This window comes from Varroa jacobsoni, unplaced genomic scaffold, assembly GCF_002532875.2.
Source record: "Varroa jacobsoni isolate VJ856 unplaced genomic scaffold, vjacob_1.0 scaffold_191, whole genome shotgun sequence".
Lineage (NCBI taxonomy): Eukaryota > Metazoa > Arthropoda > Arachnida > Mesostigmata > Varroidae > Varroa > Varroa jacobsoni.
Genome location: NW_019213093.1, coordinates 74,588 through 93,582, shown reverse-complemented (window position 1 = coordinate 93,582; position 18,995 = coordinate 74,588). Strand labels below are relative to the sequence as shown.

The 18,995-nt window shown below is 46.5% G+C and overlaps 1 protein-coding gene across 1 annotated transcript; it reads right to left on the bottom strand.

The window, feature by feature from the left end:
* Positions 1–1,255: 1,255 nt before the first annotated feature.
* Positions 1,256–8,375, bottom strand: LOC111272771 (uncharacterized). Its single transcript, XM_022854393.1, has 4 exons — positions 8,340–8,375; positions 5,527–6,845; positions 2,263–2,498; positions 1,256–2,126 (listed from the first exon to the last, which is right to left on the bottom strand). Exons 1-4 carry the CDS (start codon positions 8,373–8,375, stop codon positions 2,008–2,010), a joined length of 1,710 nt encoding a protein of 569 aa, XP_022710128.1. The 3' UTR covers positions 1,256–2,007.
* Positions 8,376–18,995: the final 10,620 nt, after the last annotated feature.

Genomic DNA, 18,995 nt, shown 5'->3' with positions numbered 1-18,995 from the left:
AATTATTTCAAAATGGATTTTCTTTGTTTGGTTAAAGTCCAACTGGAGCCTGCTTCACATGTCCTTCTAGATAAGATGGGTAACTGCCCTGGATACTGGAATTATAACTAAACTCGGTTACAATAGTGACCGCGTCTATTTTGTTCAATGAACGTGGCGCTCAACGAAGTTTACTCGCTTATTTACAGGCCACGTACAACATATTATATGTTATTAATAATAACAGATACGTTCTGTGTCAACATTTACGTAACACCTCGTATTTAGCTGACATACAAATGCGTTTACGTCAAACATACATATATACGTTTGCAGAGATCTGATAGGCAAAGCTTTAACGATTGTGATTATACGGTGCGAAAACTAATCCCGTATGTGAGCTGAGGAAATTGGAATTCTCAACGCGCGTCCGCAAGCGTCAAGCGAACAGTAGCTACAAACGGCAGGATCGTCAAAAGGTGACAACTATCCGTCTTTCTGTTGAAGCATCGCAGAAATTCTGGGCAGGCGCGAGCCAGCGCATTCATCTACGTAACCTACTAGTGACCGTTGTAACTATATAGAATGATTACATTTTCACTATTACTGCTACTGCCATGATAATGGAACGGTACGAGCAGAATCGAGCAAATGTCAGGAGCTAAAGTCAAATGATATGACCTCTCACGCCTAACTTTTAATCCCTGTCGAATCGAAGCTCGTGGCATATGCTTCCCATGAACATCGCATCAGATAACACTCATGCTGTAGACGTTACGTCTACGTTATCGCGTCACTGATTGCTTGCGCATCGTTGACGTGCCCAACGCATTAACGTCATACTTGTTCAACTAGAAAATACGCAGTGAGGTCGAAAGCAGCGCGTTTCGTACGTCGGACGCCTTATTTCGGCGGGCTCAAACGACTGTAGTGCTATCGAAAATTTGCTACCGATATCTCACTAGTTATATTCAGTACGTCTCTTTTGCTTGTTGCTAATGGTCCTTCAAGTCAGTAATCCGTTACGGATCTATGCTATGTTTTCCCCGCATGGACTTCGATTATCGTCTAGATCACAGGGGGGTTACCGCTCGTTTGTGGCGATCAGCAATAACATCAATAAAAATGCCGATTACAATAAATATGCTATACAAATTGCTTGAATTTGCGTACCAGGTAGTGTTGGATTAGGGGGGGGGGTAGTTTTATTCTCGGTGACACGTACAAATGAAACGCAACGTTGGCCAATACCATGAGGTATCAGCGATAACGAACGGATAGCGAACAACAAGCAATAGCAGTGAAGTAACAGTTTTCGCTGTTAGAGACAAATGATGAAAACCATAAAATTAGTACATGGATCTAAACCTCTTAGAACCATAATAATGGTAGTGCTACAAATGACACATCCGATCTTTTAGATGTTGCGAGATCTTAACAAAGGGACTTAGTAATTATGAAGACACGCTATCTACGAGGCAATCTTCAAGAACGACCTATGTGTACACGCTACTGCCACTGCTATCATAGGTAATATGAAAGATAAATTCAGGGCAGAAATTTATAGCGTAAAACGAGACAACAGCAGTTTTGTTGTAAAGGTGAGCGTGGAATCTAGTCATGGGATCCGTACGGATTGCAGTGTTACGCAGGACGTGGAATAAAAATTAGGCTAATTTTACTTATATAAGTGTTACTATAAGTAGTAGCCGCGAGGTGCTAAGCTGACAACATACAGGCCTGTTTTTTGGATGACGCTGGACCAATGATGAGGGCCGGACAAATGATTGTCAAGTAAAGCAGTTACCCTAAAAGGGTTTTCGGAGCGACTCAATGCAACTGACGCCTGACGCCATTGTCAGAATTACGTCCGATCAAGCATTTCGACAAAACTAATTCGGAGACGATTCTTTAAAAAATAAAAAGGGGAGCACATATTTTTGAGGCTAGACGTGATTAATTTTACGTTTCCTCTTCTTTGTAACAGCTTCGATTTAATGCCGAGTGTTGGAGTCCGTCGTACCACGGTCAGGGGACACGCGGTGATACCAAGACAAACGAGTTGTACAGTTTCTTTAAAGCGCTTTGCCGTGTTCGATATGGGCACACAAGCAGGAATTCATAAGTCCTCTCGAAAATCCTGTAATCTACAGTCAAAGTGTGCAATATCCGTGAAAATTTAGCATCTTCATACCTAATTTACTACCAATGAAACACATCTATTTGCAACAATGGCAACAACATTTTTTATCGAAGCGGAGAAAACAAGCTCAGAACACTTACTATCATCATCGATATCTGGTCGATTCCGTTCTTTGTCGTTGGTCGACGATTCACTGTTGGAGTTTGCGGAGTGTTTGACGGTATGTTTGTGGCTTTGGCCAAGCAGGTGACTGATGATTGAGCTCAGTTTGCCCTGTGTCAGTGGCAGCGTTTGCTGTTGTTGCTCATGATTTTCACTGCCACTCCCAATGGCCGAATCCCGAGCCGAGTTCCGATCCAAAGAACCACGCCTTCGCCTGAAAAGAGACGCCGCACAGTTCCGATAGACATGTTAAAGGTAAACAATGTAACCTAGAACGCGCCAGTGTCATTCCCCTTAGGCCATACGATGGTCCTTGACCAATGGGCACATCCAACGTATAGCTAGAGTAGAAAGCTGTCTGCTACGTGGATAACTTTTGGCGCGCCTGAACCATTGCTAGATTACACCCATACCCATTGTCCACAGCGGACGCATAATTTCTACTTCGTTTGGCGCGCTCGTTTAAAATCCGTGTACCTAATTTATATTATTATTATTATTATTACACGAATTCCCTGTTGCTTCTAATGGAGAGCAATAATAAGCTGCACCACTTTTCGATACGAGGCAGCGAACTGCCTACAACGGCGACTCCGACGGCGCGACAAAGACACCTTATTTAAAATGAACCTTGCATTAAATCCACGACGATTTATTATAGCTATGCTATGAGACGGAATGCACATTATGGGCCATAGTAGAGCCTTCTGCTGTTGCCATAAATCAATGAACACTGTATAATAATTTATGACGCCTGCAGCAATGCTGCGTATTGTATCTTGCAATCGATAGAACGTAGTGTTCGTGAAACCACAGCGGGCATAGATGCGGAGAGTCAGAAAACACCGATCGACTACTCTGTATGGCAAACATCTTTACTAGATTATAATATATTAGTAATCTTGCTAAAAATAAAACACATTAACAAAAACTATGCCGCTAATGGCGAACTGTAAATTTTCCCCCGACATAAACGCGGCTCGATAGGCAACTAGCGAAGACGATTGCACAGGTAACCGTACGTGTTATACTAGGAATTTTTTAAGATCAATGAAAAACTAAATAGAGTTATTTCTTCAGTACCTAGAAATGATCTCATTCACAAGGAACAGAATTTCCAACCCATTGCCACGGATAACGCTCACTCGTTTCTAACGCTATAATAGCAATAACAATAAATAATTATCTCGGCATAAACGCTTCGGTGATACGCAGACAGCCCTACGTTCGCTACTGCCAATCAACAGGGTAAGTCAGTCCACAAAAACACATCTCTGACTTTCTATTCGGAACGTATTTTCGGTATACGAAGCTATGTTGTCACAGTCTAAAGCATACTGATCATGTTTCGTCACTTCCAGAAATCCGAAAATTTGTTGTTTCCTGTCCATTTAAGGTGTAGCGTGTTTTTTACAAACAGGAATGTGCCGTTAGCTCCCCACAACTTATCAGCTAGTTCTTGACCCCCCACACACAGTTCTGTTGCCGCTCTAAGTACACTTGAGCTGATATTAGTCAAGGAAACAAATGCAATACTGCCTAGATCTGCATTCGAAAGCATCAGCTTCCCTCGTACTTTACGATACTTCTCCGAAACACCGACGAACTTTTCGTTCGCCGTCAAAGGAGCGGTAAAAGGAACATATTATTACGTTACTTAATTCATTATATTTGAAAGGATTTTTTCGTGCATTTTCACAACGTTGTAGATGACCGCACTGAAATTTGCTCGTAGCAGTAGCGACTTTAGTGGTCTACAGCGCGGGCAAAGCATTTTTTACATAAGCAGATCTTCGATGACGTTTTCCCAAGGAGATAGTAGATCCAAATTCGAATTTGAAGGCAGGCATAATGACACCGCACCGTGAGCGAATTTCTGTTAAATCGAACACTCGAAAGCGTAGAACTGAAGCGCCCGCTTCACGAGGTAGTGAAGGAAGGAATAGGCAATCTTCTGTCAAATTGCACGCAAGCACGTGAGAAGAGCCAATCTAGACGTGTCTACTTCGTCGTCGATTGTCCGAAAAATAGAACGATATTGCGAATGCTACCTGTTACGTTTACGAATTGACCTTTGTCGTTGTTACAGTCTTTCTGTCGCTGTCTAAAATTTAATCAAAGAATAGTCATCTGCTGGCGAAAAAAAGGTGACAGCTCTAATTGATTTAAAGACATAGAACGCCTATACTGCCTCCGCCCCATGTCGCAAATGGCTCAAAGTATCTGTCTGTGTAGGTATCGGTTGTAAGAAAAATAAGTATCCATCAGGTGCCCATGTCAATCGGCCGCTCTGGTAGTGGTCACCTTTCGTAACAGACGGAACGACCGGCATCTTCAGCTACAAGCATTATTTCGATCTCTTTTTCTGGCGTTGTACACCCTTCTGTCTAAAATAGATCAGAACGACGAATCGGAACGCCAAAGCTAAATGCAGCCTCACTGCTGAAAGACCTCCTGTGCCCATTACGCATCGTTGACGCGACAAATGAGCCCGACAAACGTCTCCGTGCGGCCAAACGCCATCAACTGTTTACTTCCATAATCATAATTATATCGGCTAATAGCAGTATTTGTGCGGACCGGACGACGAGAAAAATGGCATTGCCCAAACATTTACGAAACAACACAGTACAATCTTGTCCGTTCGTTCTTTTCTGTTCGCTTTATCCGCCGGGTAGTGTGGGAGTGTCACCTATCTAAGCTATGATTCGCCTGCGCCTTCCCTTCAGATGGCGCGCAAGAAGGTCTTCCATTTATATCCGGCACCTACTAGTATTATAGGCCCATATCGTTCTGCTCTTGTTAACGGCGCACCGTTATCATGCCTATGACTCTATACGCAGTGTATTAGAAAGGAGCATTTTTAATTGAACCTACCGCGCTAGATGTTACGGGAGGCAACTAATAGTAGGTATTTCGATGCTAGTGCTTAGTAAACTTAGCTTGCCTGCGGTATTCAGGAGTGTTGAAGGCCGACTCCTGAACCGCTGAAAAATTTGGCATATCTATAAAGAGTTTTGCCAAAAACATGATAGCTACGCTGCAATTTAGTTATTTGCCATGAGGGTAAATGCTAGCTTGCGGATCGTTCACCTCACGTAATCGGATCAGGTGAGTTAGCCTGCATGCTGTATGTATTGTTCCATGTCCGAAACGTTCGCTCGTTCAAAGTGTCAACTACTGTAGACTTGTGTATATTATGCTCTACAATTAGTTAGTTAATACCTATTCTGAATACGTACATGGCGCGGCCTTCGGAGTCATCGTCGTCGCTTAGGTCGTTATTTGTGTTGTTGTCTTTAGCTGCGGCGGCGATGACAAGGCGACGGTGCTTGTTGACGTTCTCAGTGTCTGTGGCGCAGCGCGATTGATGGTCACTGGCCACTCGGTCGCCTGTAACGTTGTCATCCGTGGATAGAGAGGCTTCCATGGCACTGAGGGCGGCCCTGGCTTGGTCCCCCCTCCCCGACGCCCCCGTGCTGTCTTCTGCTGCTGTTGCTAAGTCATCAGCTACAAGATCATCATTAGTATCAGCATTCTCATCATCATCGACACCAGCGTCCTCTCCGCGAAGGCGGCGGCGGCGACGGCGATCGACGGTGTGGTCATCTTCTAGATCATCAGTTTCACCATTATCAACGTTGTCATTGTCTACATCGTTTTCGTTCCCGTCCTCGTGATCCTCGATACGACGACGATTTTTTCTACTTCTTAGTTCTGTTCTATCTGCATTTATGTCACGATCAATAATGTCTTCATCATCATCTTCCATGTCATCAACAACGTCGTCATCATCACGGGCATCATCATCATCATCATCGTCGTCGTCGTCGTCATTGTCTTCATCACGGTCATAATGGCTACTATCGGTGATGTGGTCAGCAACGCCGGCGGCTCTACTAACAGTGGTTTTAGCGTGCTCAATGTCGAGGTGGTGGAGTTGACGATGATCGCTTCGTCGGGTGGACCTCGACTGAGTCCGGTCTCGATTTTCACCTATGCTTAAGACCGACAGACCATTACCATCGGTTCGGAGTCGTCGACTTGAATTCCGATGAACATCGACGCTAAGCAGGTCAGAATCGTTGCTGCCGTTTTGGGTACCGCCTCCGCTAATGCTTGAACCAGTTGTGCTGGTGGTACCGCTATGGCCGCCGCCCAAAAAATAGCTAGCAGCCTGAGCGGCGGCACGCAGCTGCTGCGGGGACAGCAGCTGTTGTGATGCCCGCAGTTGCTGCGGGAGCTGTGAATGGTGATGGGGCGATTGCAGGTGGGAGCCTTGCAGGTGGGGGAGCGCCGCCAGGGCGGCCGTGGGCGGGCGTAAAGCCGCCGGGACCGCGGGAGCCGCTGACGCCCCTACAGAGGCCGCGGGGGCGCCGAGACCCCCCAGCGCCGCTAGACCCCCCACGCCGACCGGGCTATGATGCCCGAGCGTTTTCTGCATGTTCTGTAGCAACGAAGGGTAGAGGTTGTGGTACACGCCGCTCAGCAGGGCCTGGGAGAGCTGCTCTTCGCTAAGCAGGCGACTCGTCGAGCCCTTGTCCGCGCTCTCAGCATCTCCCTGCGAGAAAAAGCGTACAAAACACAGAAAGACACAACAAGAAAAAGGGAGAAGGAGAGAGAGAGAGAGAGAGAGAGACAGAGAGAGAGAGAGAAAGAGAAAGAGACAAATGGGCGTTAAAAAGGAAAAAGCAACAAGGGCGTTCGCCAGTCTGGTGAAAAATCGGCGGAGTAGTAGTAATGGGAATAATTGCGCCCGATAGATACAATGCCAACGCAGTTCCGAGCGTAAAACTTGAAATACAAGTTAAGTTACTGTCTAATGTAATAATGACTAATATTGGTTCGAAATGTAACATTTGAAGCACTTAGTAGTATACATAATAACTTATGTCCTTGTGTCATTTATTGATCGGACTTAATACACCTCCAAGTAATCATATATTACTATATGTCATCCATGCTGCGTGAATATTAATAAGTGTTAACTGATTTTTTATATCGAATAAGTATTACATCGGTGCTGGGAAAGTTTTATCAACCATCTTGATAATATATGATACGCATAGAGTCTCTTTACGTCGAACGTTATGAAGGCCTAATAATGTGCTAAATTAACGTACTTTATTGCGTATTTTCTATTAGAGTAACTCGTAGTAACGAGAAGCACCAATAGCCGTTGCTTGTCGAAACGCGTTCCTGCTTCTTTGGATATCACCCTTGAAAGAAGTTTGCAAGTTTAAGTTCGTTTACCAAGTTCGTCCCTCTTCCGCCTCTGCCTTGTGCTTAACCAGAAGGTTGTAGCTAATATTCGATTCGTTGGCCGATAACAACCGACACATCTACATACATCAAAACCGTTTCGCTAAATACCAAATGCAAACATTTTTTTTTTAATATCGCCTATCTCATTCTATTACATCGGTGCTTACCTTTTACAGTATCATTTTTTCTTTTTGACTTATCTTTCTTTTTGATACAATTTGTCTTGCGGACGTAGGCACTTACGGGTCCGCTACTTCTGGTGTGTACCCTACGCTATTTACCAGTAGCCATAAGTGTCGCGAGTAGATCTGTTTTCTCTATTCGCAAATAGCCATGTTGGTCTTTATAGTTGGTTATTAAATAAAATAATCACGTTTTTAATATTTTTTACGAATATTTGCTGGCGTCTACTATGGCGGCCGCTGCATTTACGATTGCGACTGCCTTAACGAAATGGCCTCGTTGTTGCTACTGCTGTTGCCTCCGCTCTAAGGTGGTCTCGTGCCAGACAGACCATTCCGGCGATCTCATTTCGCGACGGTTGTTCTCATGCGAACGCCGTCCCCAGGCGGGAATCGCGAGGTTGATCATGCCGCCGCCGCCGCCACTGTCCCCGCTGTCTCACGTAAGACTGACGATATGAGATGCTTCTGTGGAGCCGCTATACGAACGAAGTGTGTGGCGTCTGTTTTATCACTACAGACGCTACCGACATAGCACCAGTGTGCGTCATATGGCATATACATACATATATATATATATATACACAGAGACAGATCCTCTAGCGAACCAGTGGCGCCGGCGCTGACGATAAGCTGTCAGGCATTTTACATTCAATTTTTGGTGTTATTGTTAACCGATGCAATAGACATTATTATCATCAGCATCATCATAATCATTTTTATCGTTACAACAAAGTAGATACAAGTCCTTGTAAAAACAGTTGAAACGGAGACAAGACGGCGAAGTGAAGGAATTGACCCTGCTAGACGGCTTGCCATCAGATCGCTTCTCGATAGACTGAGTGCTGAAAATAGTTGGCAGCAGTAGCATTTTCCGCCAGTGATTCAGCAATATAGGAAAGGTTCTCCCTTTTTTAAGACGAAGATGGCTTTTCTCTTTTGGCGTATCGTACAATTTGAACATCTTTGTTCCATCCTTTCACTATCACCGTTTCTAATTACTATTACTTTTGCCCGCTTCGTCCATCCCTATTTTTCACTTAGATATTACTTCATGACTTTGTATCTTATAATAAGTTTCGCTCAGCCCAACCGAACTGTTTTTATTGATTATTTTCTAGGAACTAGTCTACTCGTAACGTGTATTTGTATTCGTGCGTACGCAATAGACTGCGTATTGATACAACAACTGCTCTGCTATAACACTCACCAAAGGTAACAAAAGGCATTTTTTGTAAATAAACAAAAAATAACCTGTTATCTCTGTCTGCACCGGTAAAATTTCCAATTTCGAATCCGATGAAGTCACTCAGCAGTTACGGCTTGCCCACTCGTACATTTGTATTAGGGTATAGGATCAAGTTGTACAAGCTCACTGCTACCCGGTGGGTTACTATCGTTAACTTGGGCGTATTGCCAGCTACTATAGCCGGGGTATTGATTCCGTTGAGTTTCGATCGTAAACCTTGGCGTAAATAATAATATTAATAATAATAACGGCGATAAGAAATCAGCGGTAATAGGGTTGGCGATCGCCATCGTCAAGGTTTGGCTATTATTGAAAAAAATCACGCTCTAAAAATCCGATATAGGTTTACATGGGTCCATAAAACGTGTGTGAATACAGATACGCAGTCTGGTAGGTGTCCGTGTGCTATTCTAGTATTTTTTCTATATTAAAGGTAGATAGATAGATAGAAAAACACATGAGGATTCAGCAATGATTTCTCTATGAGCAGTTGTCACAGAGAGAAGAAGGCCTGAGACGGCCAGCGAACTACGACAATTGTTTGTCTACCACTTGCTGTCGTCGTTGTATATTGAATTTTTGTTTGAGTTGTTGAGCTGAAATACACCGTAGCTACACCGACAGTCGGTGGAAGTTGGTGGTGCCGTTTTACGAGCAGCGAGAGGTACATTGTACGACGGATTTGAGCGTAATCTTTTCCCCGGCAAAGGGTAGATTGTACGGTCGACGGTGGACAAGCGTAGAAACATGAGAAGCCGGCCAGCTCCAGAGGCGTCTGCGCGTACGTGTCTACTACTCTAAACTAGTTTTTCAGAAAAACATTCAAACGTATGAATGAAACAGCAACAATACTACAAGAGCTACCCCTGTTTCTAGTTCAGATCGCTGTTGCCGTCGTGTCGCTAATTGTCGTCAACGTAGGAACTACCTCGATGCTCGACGTAATATGCGCCATTAATGTAATACGTTAGGAAAACGTTCGTATGAGAAACGCGCACGTTCAGCGAAGTCTGCCTCTTGAAAACAACTTTGGCTTTTGTAAACAGTCCTGGCTTACAGTCACTTGTTATTATTTGCTCTGTCCGTAATTACGTGCAAGCGCGTGCGGCCTGCCTCGACCTTTACGCAATTAAGATTGGCGATAAATGCTCCCCCTGAAAAATCCTACAAATCTCTGTTTCAGCGTACGTATCTAAAAACGTATTGTTAATGCAGGGCAAATGATCATATCTGCCTTTAATACTATCAATCGAGGCGCATCAGTGACTATGATCAATATCGGCGTATTGAATGTGGTAAGCGCTTTCGTACAGCTCTCTCTTTCATCGCTTTTCCCCTCTTTCCTTATCGCTTTAAACACAGAAGTTCATGGATTTGAGCTTTTATCAATTGGGCTTAGCTACTAGCTATCTACCGAAGGGGGAACGTCAATAAAATTTGAAAATGAATCACTGACACATTAGCAGCTACTTGAGTATGACATGCGTTTTATAGTGATGAGTCTTAATTTATCCGTTATCCGGTCGTTACGGCTGGACCTAAAATGCATAGAGTATATACATATATATATATATATATATATGGACAAAAAAATTGTTTTCTTTGTTGATGTGTATTGAAAAAGGCTTATTGCCCTGAGTTGTTGTTGTTAACAAATATACACGTACGAAAATAAATTATAGTATGATGCATGATAAATATAACGCTGCTTGCGAGCATGAATAACAGTAATAATATTTATTATTTCTTAGTTATGCCTAAATGATAGGTCCGCTTTTTCATTGCAATCAATATAGGATTACGTTTCAAAACGCTGGTGGCTCTCAGACGAAAGAAACGATGAGTCATAGCCGGTGGCGCCTTCCGTGGCGAACGGCATAAGCTCGCTCTAACTTGCTTCGCTAAGAAGCCACGGGTGGCGCCACAAGCGCTGTTTTATCGCGACAAACTGGCGCTTTAATTCCCAACCCCCTTCTCCCCTTTGCCGAATGAATATATTCAAACTTTAGATCTACGACTGACTTTTCGTATAATTATGCGGCGGTAATAGCGCGTGTATACGGTTGACTCGCTCGTATATTGCCATATGAGGTCGCCTCCTTTCACTTGGCTAGAGAGATCGAGCGAAATCGTGTCCTCTGTTTCGTGTTACGCGAAACCCGGCACTGACCGAAACAGCGCAATTGAGGTAGAAGCAAGATTTAATTTGCACGCATAAAAAATTATACGTTTTCAGTTTCAATTTGAGCGTCTTGAAGCGTGTTTAATCTTGAGAACTTCGACCTGGGATATCTTTTTTCGTTTCGGTGCTTCTATTTTGATTCATACAGAGATCCTAGAGCTCTGACATAGACCGGCCTTCTGGCTAAAGACCACTGATGCGCACGAATTCGATATTCTTAACATAGCCCATAGACTTCTATTAACAGACGAATTTTTAAACTTCGCGAACAAATGTCAACAATAAATTGAATTTGCATTTAAGTTAGTTTGGCCAGCTTGATACGTACATTGGTAAATACCGGTGGCAACAATACGAAGTATCTGAGCCGTTCTCATTTCAGGAGCGTTTTTACTCTAGATAATCCTTACCCGGGAATAATTGTGCCCTCGCAAACCGGAACAGACTCGTTCGACCGTTCAGACTTCGAGTGATTCAAACTCATAGAGCATATTTTCAAAAGTATCCTTATTGTGTTCTGGCACGTATTGAATTGATCGTTGCACTTCACTGAGATTATCCGTTATATGTGTACACTGCATAACGCTGCAGCCGTTGTGCCTCGTATACCTATATATTCACCTGCCTTTAAAGGTAACGATGACTGTCGTGACTTCATGTCTCCTAGAGAGATATGAGGCAGCAAATTGTCTCATTTAATTAGCTTTCACGTACTTGTCTCGGATTTTTTGCTGCAACACACATTACCGTACATCTTACAGAAATTGCTATGATTACTATGGACTGGGAACAAGCTGTACAAATCTACTACCCGCTCCAGGGGTTTTGTTTCTTGTTGATATTATTAGTACCAGTTCCAACATTCCTTTGGCATACGGTTACCCTGCGTTTGAGCAGATTACGAGGCATAAGCAGCAAGCCCATTCAACACCATCATACTCACCCCTATGACAATTGTACTACCCCTCACTGAGTAAACATAACATGGTCGGTATCATCACAATCCTGTCCAACATGGAAATGCCTCGTTCTGTTTACCATTGTCATGTTCTTCTTTTTTTCTGGAAAATTCGCCACCATTTGACTCTGGTGTACTTCAAGGCTAGAAAAGGCTATACTAGGCGAGATTAGATTGGCGGGCAGAAGCACAAGTAATGTTGTCAACCAAACACAAATCAGCTACCCGCTTCTTTGCTCGTTTTGACCGAAAATCGCTGTTTTTGCCGCCTCTGTTCTGTTTCATTCTGCCGTCATCGTCGTGTCGTCGGCGGTCGCTCGGTCTGTCGGCCGTCGTCCGTTCGTCAGCTTCTTCGTTTTCTGCTGTCTTGCGTTCGCTCGAGCAGTGGCAGCAGACGGTGGCTTGGGACGCCCTCGCGGGCCGGCCCGGTCCGGCTTAGGCCTGCGTCCATCGCGGAGCGCCCATTTGTTGGCGCGCCCCGCCCGTTTTCCGTCGGTGTCCCGCCTCCTGCCGGCTCCGGCTCCTCCGCCTTCCTCCGTCTCTGGTCCCTCGCCCGTCGTCACAGCACCACCATCATTGATGGATACAGTCTGTTTGCCGCCGTCCCGTGGCAGCAGCAGTACCGCCGTCATCTCCGTAAACGCGCCTTCGCTCCAATACCCCCCTCGTCCCCCACCGCTTCTTTGCTTTTCATTGCTCTGGTCCCGCAGCAGCTTCCCCCGCCCCCCTGTTCCCACGCTCTCCGCTCGCCGGCACATTCTTCCGCCCTTCATCCGCCTTTGCTCAACAGACCCGACGGCAAAGCTGACGTTATTCTGGGATTCTACTGGTTTCGTACTCTGCCGTACAACTGCTGCTAGCTGCCGACTTTCTGCTATCGAGCGAGAATTTTTACGGAGCAGAGCGGAGTAGCGCACCCGCAGGCCGTCCGTGGGCGGACCATGCGGGGCTTCTGCCAAAACCTCCCAACTCTCTTCAGAACACCGACGACCTCCTGTCTGCCTGTTCGCTGACTGTTCTCCGATTCCATGAACTCCGCACATCCTAGACAGACCCATTCGAAACTGGACTGATTCCCGTACGAAAAGCAGCCAATACCACGAACCAGGTCTGACTCAGTCTAACTATGATTTTTGTGTACGCTATCGACTGCCTGGATACCATCCAAAGTTAGCGTGGGTCTGTGGTGGGTAGTCGCTGACTGCAACGTTCCAGTTCTCTTCTCTACACTTCGTTAGACGTCACTCCAGTGCGAGGCGCACCGCGTGTTTGTAGCTGTTTGTACGACCATCGACTTTTACCGTCTACAGGCCTGGGGTTGCCTTCTCGCCCGCCAAGATTTGGTGGGGGGCTAGTGACGCGCCGAGGCGGGTAACTGTGAAAGAGGTGAGTCGCGGGTTAAACCCAGCGGATGTGTCGGGCTGGGGACTGTGCGGCTGGTGGGTGTGGGGCAGAAGGCTCGGAAGTGCTGCGCTTCGAGACGACGACGACGACGACGAGGACGGTGACGGCTGCTCCAGCGGCGAGGGGCGCGGCTAGTTGTAAAAATGTTTGATATTCATTGGTGAGAAGGCGGGAGCTCAGAAGCTGCGCGCGAGGGCTGTTCACGCCGCCGCAGCCGCCGTCGACCGCGACGACGACGACGGGAAAGGGTGTAGCAGGAGGTGGGTCCACAGTCGACAGCAGCAGCGGCGACAACAGTAGTAGCTAACAAGTACGGAACGCTCAACGAGTTGGCGGCTGGAGTTCGCACGAGACAGCGAGCAACAACCGCAAAGTGGAGCGGACATATCGTGGAGTGCCAACTGTCGCGCCCGAAGCACAACGTCGTAGCGCTAATCGTTAAATGTGCCCAGTAGTTAATGTCATGCTGGCAGTACAGTGACCGTGATGCAGAACATTATTGTCGAATAGTGACGAAGTTTTTTTCAGCTATAGCATCCATTAAAGCAGTAGCAGCGCCAGGGCAACTTGCTGAAGTAACTGGGGCGGGTCTCCCGAGAATAGTGCAGTTGGCCAATCAGCCACGCGGGATGACACACATGACACAGCTCTACTTATAGGAACGGGCCGATAAGTTAAACAGCGGCTGACGAGATCGGTGGGCCATTGAAGCTGTCATCACTACTTCTACTGAAACATCGACAGTAGCTGTAGTCGCACATGAAAAGTAGGCGAACTAGACGGGCAGAACTAAACGCCCATCCTACTGAAAACTGAGCCAACTCGGACGACGCTCCGAGACATGGAATAGGCAAGCTTCCAGCCACCAGCCCATATTAGCTTACGGCACTCCTTGAAGGTTTAATACAGATTGCAATTGAAAACAAATGTGAATGACCTAATCGTGGTCGTCGGCGGCAGGCGAATGAATTTCAATCTGTGCAGTTAACAGGAGAGAACAGTGAAGGCCAATAGTGTGTACTATATGAGCTGTCGTAGAGGAAAAGCTTCTTTAGTTATATAGACAGAACTGTTCATTGGATAATTTCAATTAGCCGGTGCTCATGTACTAATGTTAATCACTTTGGTCAATATATAGACGAAGAAGCGTAATCTGAATATATACAACGATTGCATTTATATTAGGTCTTAGATTATAGCGTAAAACGTATCCAAGCTGTTCGTCATTTTCTCAACGAACCACGGTCAGAGTCACGTGCCCTTGTATCAGAAAGCAATACCTTCGTGCTTTTGCTCTAACGAATTTCCATCTAGTTACTCGACCTTCTCAGCAATGCGTAGCTCATGCCTCATGTCATCCTTTTGCGCTTAATTCTCCTCTAAAACGTCGTTCTCCCGGCTGTCCTATCTCCCTCACCCATTAACCCTCTATGTTCCCGATTGGACCAATTTTTGGCTAGGGCTCACTTCCCCTCGCAGGCTCGGTCATCTACGCTCGGCTTGATTTTCTCGAGCTCGTTTTCGGATTTCTTTCTGCAGTCGCTGACAGGGAGTGACGGAACGATGATAGCTCAATGGATAAAGCGAGAGTCGTCGTTTCCGCTATCCCAATTCGATTGGATTGAAAGGTTAGACGACTTGCTACACGCAGAGCAGACTGTCGCAACCAATTGGCACGGCAAAAAGAAGTCAGAGGCGCGGCGACGCTGTCAAGTTCCGACACTCGGCGGAAGGCGAAGACCGACAGTCGGGACCTCCCCGCTGTTGCGGGCTGTTATACGCGACGAGTATAGTCACACAGACAGCGAAAGCGAGAAAAAGAAACAGAGAGAGAGCCCTTAGGCCGTCGTCGCCGTTACACTCGACAGCGCCTCGTCCGCCGGTCGTTCGGCCGGTCGGGCGAATGTTCGAGGGCAAAGGCAGACCCGGGAAGGGCTGGTTGCGTTAACAGCAAAGGTGAAGCAAATAAAAACGGCTAATTATCGCCTGTTTTTATGAGGTGCTACTGCAGCCGTTGCTGCTGCTGCAACCAGCAATGGAAGGCGCCACCTCGACCCAGTGGCTGCGCCCAACGCTCCCGAAGTCCCGTTGACTAAAACACAGTTGATCGCACTCTTCTCTCCTGACCGAGGCAACTGGATCAGAGCCAGTGAACAGCACCTTCGTATGCTCCGTATTTACCCCATCCTCTGCAGACCCGACCGCTGCCCAGAACACCTTTTGAGAAAGGAGCTTTGGCCTGCTCCCGGCAAACTGCATCTGAGGCAGTTGGCGGAAGGGGTAGTGAGTATGGAGTTAACGTGAACCTGTGGGTGTCTGTTGGTGGACCATGGGAGAGCCTGCTATCTTCAGTACTTGCAATGGCGGCAGAGCCACTCGCTGAGCAGTAATGCTCTGCTAGCAGCAGCAGCAGCAGCAGCAGCAGTAAAGCCCAAGGGTGAACTCCGGGAGTTCACATTTTTAGCCCTTGCTAGGAGCCAGCCGGTGCCGATGGTAGTAGCGGCCGCAATGGGTCGATCGAATCGTCGTCGCGGCAGCTTGCCGCCGCTGCCGCTTGCAGCCGGACATTGCAACTGCGAGTGGCAGCAGGAATCGTGTCGGCCCGAGTCGGTCACCACTATCGCTACCACAGTAAGCCTGACCACCCATAAGGGAAGTAGGGGCTATTGATTGGACAAATTGTGGCTCGGTCGTGCTTGGCCTCGTCCCGTAGCACTCTACTTCTGGGCTCCAGCTACTGGACACTGCCTGCTATGAAGGCTACTGTTGCTACTGCTGCCTCAAATCCTAAATAACGCAAAACAGCGACGTACGAATCACGCTAAAGCCAGCACAGAATCACACACAGTAACCCAGAAAAAATTAAACTACTGATCATAGTAGTGCGTCGACGTATTATACGTTATTTGAGAACACTAATACTGCCGACCCTTCGGGACACGTTTGGAGATTTAGTCTCAACAATGCCGTTTGCAATGCATAATGCGAAAAAAAAACACCTTATGAAGCAATGGAAAACTAGCACTCCCCAGACTGCCATATAAAAAAGGATAATAATGTGATTACTTTCCAGGTTAACAACTGTGAGAATAGCAATTGTGATTTGTATAACCAACAAAAATTGTGATATTTAAATTTTAGCTCATTAAATTAAAATTTAGGAATCACAATTTTAGCTCACAGTACATCGTCCCTTTGATTCGTGCCGGCACGATCTAATGTTGAGATGAGTAAAACGACCTAAACTTTTGTGCTAGCCTATCAGCTGACTAGAAGCAACCGCTTCGTTGAGGGTTAAGTGAATAAGCCTTAAATGGGCAGGACCACTAGAAGTAAACGACGCCCAAGCTTGCGCCTCATCCTAAGCCACAAATTTATCGTCCATTCAGTGTTCTGTATGAGCTTTCTGCTCGCTGGCCTTATGGCCATCGAACTTCTTTTCGGGGTGCAAGCGAAGAGGCTACGATCGTCGCTTCGACACGGAACTATCGCTTTATGTAAAACAAGAAGAAGCGTCTGGACTTCTAGAATAAGATAGGATTGGGGTCGAAGCGTATTGTCAAAAACAAGTCGAACCATCAAATGCCAGAAAACATCAAAGGCCCGTATACGTCGGATATACGCTGGCAAGTGTACCCCTAAGGAACTACAAGCTGGTTACGGACGGTCTCTACATGAGGAGAGACGATAGCCAAGACAGACGTTCAAATGGCAGCAGCAGCTGCCCGAATAGGTCGTGCCGTATTGCTTATCCATCGCAGTGGTCTACTTTTAGATAGAAAAAGCAAGAAACGGCAACGACTGCAAGCGGCAGCTGCTGTATCGGCAGTCCCGGCCAGGGGTTTGCAGCGCATGAGGGGGGTACGTGAAGAGTGAGTAGGCGCCTTTGCTCTTCAGTAATGCCTGAGTCGGGTTCGTTTCGTCGACGGTGTGTCTATGGCGGCGACATCGAAGGAAAGTGCAGAGTGCTCGCCCGCTGCTCTGTACTTTATTTATTGGCCGACGAGACTAGCCCTGCTTGGCGGCAACGTCGATGCTGCTGATGTCGGTCCTGCTACATCGAATTTATACGCTTTTAGCTGGCAACGGCTAGCCGCTAAGGCACGGACGATGAAAACGAGCACGACGGTGCCGCCATACTACACCATGCGACAACCGCTACTAAGTAAAGGCAGTACAGTGACATAGTTCGCAGGGTCTACCCTAACCATTACCTAGCGCTACCTTTTATCCATCCGGTCAGTCAGTGTGTATCCATATAGAATCTGCTAGGAGAAGGGAGCGGACTAACCCGAACTGTGCTCGCCATCCTCGTGAGCATCCCCCGGTTTTCGAGGAGAACAGCTCTACTTCGGCGACACGGTGATACTATCGCTAGTCGTCCAGTACTATCGAGGAGGTGGTCTAGGATCGTAGCAAAACCAGTACGCTGCCACTGCTGTTGCTATAGGACGTTCGGAGGCGCAAGATCTAGACACTCCGAGCAGTCGTAGTAGTTGTAGTAGCAGCATGTGAAAAACGTGCTCCTTTCACAGGCCACATAGCCGGCTCGCTAAGCCAGGTCAGTTTTGGCCGAGACAAGAAGGGGATGGATCGTCAACACCTTCCGACACGAGGTTCCTTTTTGTTCTGAGAGTAGTTCCTCTGACGATTCGAGCTGTGCGTGCATCGATGAGAAAACGTTAGCAAGGAGGGCTCAAAGGGGCTATGAGAAGACAATGCTGTCAGCCGTAGGTAGCTACACCTCGATACAGTGGCCAAGGGCCGGCATCCGTGGACAACTGGCTCGTTGTTAGAGGGCGTGCCTGTACAGGAGAACACAAGGACCAGGCACTCTCCCACTATTACTGTTACTGATCCGCTTTCAAGACGAGCGAACGTGCGCGCTCGCTCACTTGTAGCCGTTTCGGCTCCTGCTGGTTTGCGTTCGATGAGTCGGTGACGTGAAAATATCACTCGCATTCCCGGCCCCACATGCGATTCTTCGGAATAACGGAAGAAACGAGGATAACGTGAAGAGTCGGTTTGGCTAGATTGGACGAAACACAGGAAAGAAGAGATGAAGAAGGAAGGTGTGCATCAAGCAATCCGCTGAGACGAGCATTCCCGGGGGAACGAAAAGATGGATCTAGCAAGCCTTTCAGCGCTTCTTGACAGAATACCTTAACAGACGAATACCACACATAAACTAGCTATAGGGAAAAGCGGACAGGGAGAAACCATGTAATCGCCGCTGGTACAATTTGTTCCAAGTATTATTTTTCTCAGATTATCACATACGTAGTTTCGTTGCCAAAGAAAAGATAGCCGAGATAATTTCTCAATAAAGACTAGCTTTATCGTACTTAAGTTGAGGTGTAATATAATATGTGATTTAGTATGTGTATAGTAGTATCAGGACTCTGTCGAGATTGCAGCAAGTTACAAGTGGCTGATAGCATTCTATAAGCTTACCTGCAAAAAAAAAGATA

Coding starts and splice junctions, on each gene's coding strand:
- LOC111272771 (XM_022854393.1), bottom strand. CDS start 8,375: ATGCCTGACAGCTTATCGTCAGCGCCGGCGCCACTG. Junction 2,499..5,526: donor GACTCCGAAGGCCGCGCCAT/GTACGTATTCAG, acceptor GTCTCTTTTCAG/GCGAAGGCGTGGTTCTTTGG. Junction 2,127..2,262: donor ACCAGATATCGATGATGATA/GTAAGTGTTCTG, acceptor CTTTGACTGTAG/ATTACAGGATTTTCGAGAGG.